This window comes from Sinocyclocheilus anshuiensis, unplaced genomic scaffold (genome assembly GCF_001515605.1).
Source record: "Sinocyclocheilus anshuiensis isolate Anshui unplaced genomic scaffold, SAMN03320099.WGS_v1.1 scaffold915, whole genome shotgun sequence".
Lineage (NCBI taxonomy): Eukaryota > Metazoa > Chordata > Actinopteri > Cypriniformes > Cyprinidae > Sinocyclocheilus > Sinocyclocheilus anshuiensis.
In genome coordinates, this window is record NW_015542378.1 from 356,375 (window position 1) to 363,993 (window position 7,619).

At 37.9% G+C, this 7,619-nt stretch overlaps 1 protein-coding gene across 1 annotated transcript in view; it reads right to left on the reverse strand.

Moving 5' to 3' along the window:
- Positions 1–7,619, reverse strand: part of LOC107692460 (protein sidekick-2-like) — an 80,165-nt gene that overhangs the window by 18,768 nt on the left and 53,778 nt on the right. Inside the window, exons 27-35 of the mRNA XM_016491505.1 lie at positions 7,209–7,403; positions 5,996–6,197; positions 5,695–5,798; positions 4,107–4,177; positions 3,385–3,520; positions 2,740–2,796; positions 2,155–2,256; positions 1,950–2,065; positions 1,335–1,521 (exon numbers count right to left, since the gene is read on the reverse strand). Of these exons, the coding sequence (XP_016346991.1) occupies positions 1,335–1,521; positions 1,950–2,065; positions 2,155–2,256; positions 2,740–2,796; positions 3,385–3,520; positions 4,107–4,177; positions 5,695–5,798; positions 5,996–6,197; positions 7,209–7,403 (1,170 nt within the window). The remainder of the gene's footprint in view (positions 1–1,334; positions 1,522–1,949; positions 2,066–2,154; positions 2,257–2,739; positions 2,797–3,384; positions 3,521–4,106; positions 4,178–5,694; positions 5,799–5,995; positions 6,198–7,208; positions 7,404–7,619) is intronic.

The window sequence follows — 7,619 nt, forward strand, 5'->3', positions numbered from 1 at the left end:
AAATCCTCCGACATTCTTCTTTACAAATCCTCGTTTTGTACTTCTGTACAGTGATCGGTGTTTTGTTTTGATCTCTCCCCTGCGCTTCCGCATGCGTCACTTCTGAGCGGCGCATGCGCAAAGCTGACCTCATACGTCATCAGCCCGGAGCTGCTTCCGTGTACAACTGTTGGCGCAAGCTACATTAAAGTTTGTTATTTTATTATTACGTTTTGAATATGGATATTTTTCTTACAAAAATGCACCGATTCGCTACAGGAGGCCTTTGTTCACCCCCCCCCATACACTTTCATAAACACCTAGGATGACTTGAGGGTGAGTAATTTGTGGGCAAATTTTTTGGGTGAACTAACCCTTTAACTGCAAACTAAACCAAACAATACATATATATTTTTTATTATTTTTATTTTTTTTATTTAACCATCTAACAAAACTCCAAATCCAGTCAGTAAGTTAGCTGTTAATTAATTAAACGCTCTGATGTTTCAAAAACTAATTTGCTAGATTGTTTCAAATCGATGACTTTTGAGTCTTTTTCACTGATTCTTTAAAAGAACCAGTTCACAAGAATCACTCGCTTGAGAATCAATCTATACTAGTGGTGAATTCTGTCATATTTGTCACATCATCTTTTCTTCATAAGAAAAAATAAAGAATAAACCTAGTGTATGTTTCCACCATTCAATTTTGAGGCTTCAGAATATCATTTTTATACATCCTCTGTCCTATTATACAAAAGCATATTTCACTCAGACTCCAGGGAAACATTTCCTCCTGAAAGAGAGAACAGTCTAGAGACTGTGTCCCACACATGCTCTGAGCCGCGAGCCAACTCACAGGCATGCCGAATGAAAACCACAAGGCTGAATAAGGCAGAAATTACTGCGCTTCATCAGACCGAACTCTATACACACAAACAAATGCAGATAGCAGATTTACTGATTAGAAGCAAAGGATAACTTGAGTTTTTGATATTTTTTGGCCTGTTGTCAGCAGCGGTTCACATTCCAGAAGTTCTTGGACTCATAAATAATTAAATCATTTCAAATAGTTTCCATCATTACAAACTTCTGATTGACTCCCCATGTGTTTACAGTAAAATAAGTTGCAGTCTTATGCCTGTGTTAATTTAGATAGCTATTAAAAGTAAAATGACTGCATTCAGCTTTAAAATCTATCTAGTGCAGTTAGAGTGGTCTTCCAATACTTCATATGCCAATACTTCATATGCTTAGCAAATGACCTGGAACAAGCGTTTTTGTTAACTATTGTGATATGCATGAAGGTCCTGGACAAGACAGGTAAGGACAGAACTAACTGTAAAGTTTCCTCACCAGCTTGCTGGGTTCTTCCTCTGGTCGGTAGGCTGCGTGGCCCATCGCCGGCTGCATTGAAAGCAGCAACACTGATCATGTAGGTGGTGTAACCCGTTAGATTCTTGAGCTTCACCCCTCCCTCTGGCAGGAAGAGAGTCCTCAGTTTCTCGGTCTCGTTTTTCCGCTGATATTCCCAAAAGAAAATCTGCAAGAATAAAACAAAAGGTCACACTCATATTATTGTTTTGCATGTCTGTTTTAGGCGTTTCTTTAGCTTCATGCACTTTTATGTCCCAGGGGTTGATTTAAAAAAAAAAAAAAAACTTATTTCCTTTCTTATTTAAAAGGTCACATTATAAAGGTCTTGGAAACATTTTCCAAGCCTCATCATTTATTTTTGCAACTTTTTAAAAATGACCTTCACATATAGATTTTATCAAGTTACAGAGCAAATTACTGACACCGATTTCTCCACATAAATTGCACAAGAATTTAGTTTGAATGTAATAGTAAACAGTCTAAATAATTCAGAAAATCCCATGAGTCATGGAAGGTCAACATATAACCATCATACAGAAAATGTACATGGGAGTCACACTAAAAACATTTTCCACATAGTCATCAGAGTCTGACCTTATAACCCTGAATATCTCCATTCTGAGTCTCCAACGGAGGCGGGTCCCACGTCACATCAAATTGTGTGGCAGTAGCTGATTGGATGACCACATTTTGAGGTGGGGCAGTGGGAACTGTGAGGGAACATCGATGTGAGGTGAAGTTTTGCTCCTTTTTGTTTGTAAGCTAAGAACAACTTCATAAAGGTAATAAAGGTTTTTACCTGCTTCGCCAACAAAGACTTCCTGTGGTGAGCTAGTTGCTCCCTCACCAACAGCATTATAGACACTCATTCTGATTTCATAGCGCTTGTGTTTCGTAAGATCTACAGAAGAGCAAAAATCACAAATGGCAGTTTTTTCTTTCATACATGGTTGGCACTTTACAACAAGTTTTATCTACTTCCAAAAAAAACTAAACTAAAACAGACAAACAATGCGATTCACTTTATATTAAATGTTCCACTTTCTCAACCATCTTTGTTCCATTAACTTTGACTCAGGCTTTCCCTGGAAACTGTGTCAGCTCCCATCCTGAAAGATGAGTCAGTCTGCTTATCTAAACTCAGTTTACACACTGCTCTTCCAGCAGAGATCAACGGCAGAGAGAAACCAGATGCAGCTCTTAAATGCATTAGCACTCTAGACGTGAGGTGAGAACAGCAGCTAGCCCAAACATCTAGACTGCCTATTCTCAACTCTTAAGTAAGGCTTGACATGTACTAGATTAGACACAATCATATATCAGCTTTATGGACTGGGAAAGACAAAAAGGAAAAAATAGCAAGAAGAAACAGGAAGTGACTTACTGTCCAGCTCATACTGAGTGAGGGAGGGATCGCTGAGATTCTGTATGCTGTATGGAGCTGCAGAAGAGGAAGTGCAGGAAGAGGAGAACATTAATAATGAAGATATGACCAGAAAAATAATGAGAGTGAGAAACCAGCTTAAATATTTTAAAATAGTTAATACTGAATATAAAATTATGCTTGGTTTAATAAAATGATACTTTTGAACAAACGGGCCATTAATGAAGATATTTCATTTTTGTATGAACATTTCATTCTTAATTTTGATTAATATCAATATTAATTGAACATTTATTTAATTTTCCTTACTTTATAATACATTTTTCAAATATATTTATTGTTTTGGGCTGTGAATCAATTAAAATATTAGTTAATATAACAAGAATGAGTTATAAATGAGCTTAAATATTTTAAAATAGTTCATACTGAGTATAAAATGAAGGCCATTAATGAAGATTTTTAATTTTGTATGAATATTTTATTCTTAAATTTGATTATTATTAAGATTAATCTATATATTAATAGTTTATTACATTTTTTTAAACATATGTATGATTTGGGCTATGAATCAATTATGGGTCATGTCTCGCTTAGGGCACACATCGAGAGACATTTCACTAGTGATACTGTATGTCTTATGCTTACATGTGAGTTCTGCCCAGCTGGTTGAAGGACTGCTGATAGCATGAGCGCTGAAACTTCGGAGCCGATCGTAAAGCAACTCCCGATATCGGATTCGGAAGCCCAGTAGGATCCCGTTAATCTTCTCCTCAGGAGGGGGCTAAGGACGACAGGACATGCTGAGCGAATGTCACCACACATAATCAACAGTGTCATTAAAGGTGAAGTGCGGAATATCTGCGCCACTGGTGTCAGCAAACAGAATTGCTCCTTCTGCTACTGGTCAGAAAAAAGACAGTCCCGCCCCCTTTAAGCTTTTGCCATTTGATTTGTATCTAGCATTGAGTCATGTTGAGTACATGCAATTGGAGGTTGTGTAAACATGTATGTTGCTAATAGCCGGAGGGAAGACATCTTTATACTCTGGATAAATGCAAGGATAAACCAAGCTTTTGCTAATTCTAAGCTCAAGTTTAATAAGCAAATCAGGAAAATCCCCACAGTAAAGCGTGAATTAACTGGTTCTGGGGGAGGAACCAGTTCACTCACCTTTTTTCCACCTGAATGGATACAGACGTGAACCAGAGGCCTGCGGCTTTTAAAACCAGCCCTCTTTGAAAGGATAATTCATGAGTGACTTTGAGAATATGTGTTTTAGATACATACTGTGCTCTCCTGCTCTGTTATTACAAACCGCTGATGGAAAAGCATGTAAGTGCTATAAGTGAAAAGCCCTTCCCACTTACCTGCCAGCATATCAGCACAGAGGTTGTGGTGTGTGGCGTGACAGTTAGGATTGTGGGAGATTCGTCAGGAGCTGGAGAAAGCAAGAGATACAATTAAATGGAGAGGGAGGGACAGAAAGATAATTGTGCACCTGGCATCTCTTTGAATGTTTTGCTGCATCAGCTACAATGTCTTACGCTACATAAACACTGCATTGCTAAACATGCCAAGCCTTTCTTACAGCCTGATTTGTTGTGTCGGGTTTTAAACAGGCATTATGCATGGCCCGTCTCACTTCACTAAAGTTACTTCACAACAACCAGAGATACTGTATTACCTCACTTATTCTACTGCCTCCAGCAATGACATCATCGCTGGAACACAATAGCATCACCTGGGTTTACAATAAGAGCTCGGCTGCTATCATGACAGTGAAGTCAAGCTCTCGTAATACAGCCTGAATAGCATCTGTGTGCTATATAATGGTCAATTCATGAAACGCACATCACATACAGAATGATTTGGCTGTATATATTCAGAGAAAAACGAAGGCGGGACCATGTAGAGAAGGATATGGCTCTGCTCCAAAACCTAGTGAGCTGCAACACTGTCTATACAGGAAATATATATTGAAAGAAGTCTCTTATGCTCATCAAGGCTACATTCATTTGATAAAAAAGAAATACAGAGAAAACAGTAATATTGTCAAATATTATTACAATTCAAAATTTGTTTTCATATATTTTAAAATGTAATTAATTCCTGCGTTGGCAAAGCTGAATTTTTAGCATTATCACTCTAATCTTCAATGTCACATGACCCTTCAGAAATCATTCTAATATGTTGACTTGGTGCTAAAAACAGTTCTTATTATAATTGTTAAAAATCGGCTATGTTGCTTACATTTTTTGTGGTACTGATACTTTTTTTGTTTAGGTTTCTTTTAATGCAGTTTAATGCACACCAAATAAAAGTATTAATTCCTCTCAAAAAAAAAAAAAAAAAACCTTACTGATACATAGCACACACAAATATTGGGTGAAATACTGTAGTCCACTGAAATTATATTGAACTATTTATATCTATCTTTTGGAAATGTTTTTTTTTTTTACCCCACAAACAAGACTTTTATCCTCAAATCGAATAAAGCACTAATTTATTACAGCTCTTTTCCAGTGTGCCAGAAGAACCAAATGATGCTGCTAAGCGTTTGTTTGTAAGCAGTAATTCATCTGTTCATTTTTAAAATAATTTAACTGAGCGTCTCCCAAAAATGTTGTTTGCCACACTGTTTACAGAACATATGAGATGTTGACTTCAATCTTGGCCATAATAACACTGCTGAAAAAGGCAGTTTAAAGCAGCCTACTGTAAGCTGGTTCTCCCAACCTGCACGGGTTTGTCTGGTTTGCAGATTTTAGAGGGGTTTGGGGCGCTTGTCAGCTGATTAGGCTGGAAGACCATTTGCCTGACGTACTAAAGACTAGTTTGGGCAGTCTTGGACACAAGGTAAGAACATTTGAAATGCTGGATGTACAGTCCACAATAAAACACTGATAAAGAGTACAAGAGAAGTGGAAAGAAGAGGAAAGTGTTAAATGTTCTAACCGTCCTGTAGTGTTGTAATGGCTTCACTCTCTTCGCTGTAGTCACTGTCTCCAATATCATTAGTGGCCTTCACTCTGAACTGATAGGAGGTGAAGGGCTTCAGTCTGAAAAAAATAATAAAAATCACACACAAGTCAAAACACAGGCTTCTGCTCGGAATATGCTTTGCGTAAAGCCAGTATAAAGTTACAAGTATCGTCACTTGTTGATGGAAAATCTGTGCAGTGAAGTACTGTGACTTTATGCATGAAGGACTTTCAAGTCAAATCACACAAAACTTCCCACCAGATGTCTTTTGTACCTGTCAACAATATAGGAGCTGGACTCGTGGCTAACAGACGCAGAATGAACCGTCCAGTTCTTCTCAGGCAGCTCTCTGACCTGAACCGTGTAATACCGAACCGGCGATAAACCGTCGCTGCCGGGTTCCCATGACAACAGCACGCTGCGTGCCTGTACGTTTTCCTGAGGGACTGTGGGACGGCTGGTGGGCTGGGGCCGAGCTGGAGGTCAAAGGTCAAGCATAAGCACATTAAAAACCTTAAACAAAGCCAAATATTTAAAAGTTTTTAATCAAGCCATTATGACTTTTCTTATTTAATACAGCGTATTGACTTTTATTGCAATTTATCTGTTTAAACATATTGCTTTTAACTTTAACAGAGATCTTTTTTTTGTGCTCTGAAAGCGGAATTAAATGACATACATTTCAATTATATAATCTGATACATGAAAATGGAAAAAAAAATAATCATCTCAAAGGTATATTAAAATTTTTGTCCATAAAGTTATCTTTAGGAAGTAATTGTGCCCTTACCCTGAGACTAGCAATAGCAAATGGTGATTTAAAAAGCTTCAATGTAGTTTAATTTTTAGTTTAGCTATACTTTTGGTAAGCAATTTTACTTGTAGCCTGGGAAGCAAGCTTTAAATTATCATTCCAACACTGGTTTTATATGTGCAGCCATACAATATTATCAATGCTTCACTGCACACTTATAATCCTGCAGAACACTGTTACAATTTTAAAAAATACATTAGATTATGGAGAATTTATGAAATTTATATTACATTATATAAGAACACTTTACAACTCAAAACCTCTGATATCTACGCTGGATCAGTGCACTGGATAAATAATCTAAAGTTTGATTATAATACTCTGTAAGAGGAATGTGCCTTTGCTTGAGTGGAAGTCAGTGCAGCAAAACTTTCTCCAGACGTTTCAAACCACACCAAAGCAGGTCTGGCTAGAAGGGATTGATTTGTTTTGAACTTGACCTCAGTGGACCATAGACGTCTCCATTCAGAGACATGAACACACAAACATGCACTTTAGATCTAATTACATGAACCTGTGACAAAGAGATCATATGGATGGGGAAGGCACATGGATGGCTATTACTGTTTAATTTGAACTGTTTATCATTTATTTCTTGCTTAATGTCACACACTGTGATGTGATGTTCAGTTTGAGCTTGACTTGTTGACTTGTTGACAACAATATGCATTACCTCTCTTTTCGGTGGTGACCACCAAAGCCTCCGCTGCCTCTCCCCAACCCTTGCGTGTCTGCGCTCGGATACGGAACACATACACGGATTCCGGCCTCAGTCCGGTGACGGTATACTGCCGTGCGCTGGAGTTCAAGACGTCAAACGTGGCTGTGTTGCTATTGGTGGAGTTCAGGCGGTATGTGATCTGATAGGCTAGAGAGGGAACCGATGACATCACAGAGATCAGGACAGGACAAACTGTGCTTTTCCTTGTGTGCAGTTGAGGAAATGTAACATATTTGGCTTGTTTCTTGATTAGAGGAAACGCAAGCTAATGAACAAAGGCAAAACAAATGTGATTTTGTTTACAATGGGGCCGCTTAGGAGTGGAAGTAATTACACTATTTTTTTTTTTTTTTTTCTTGGGGT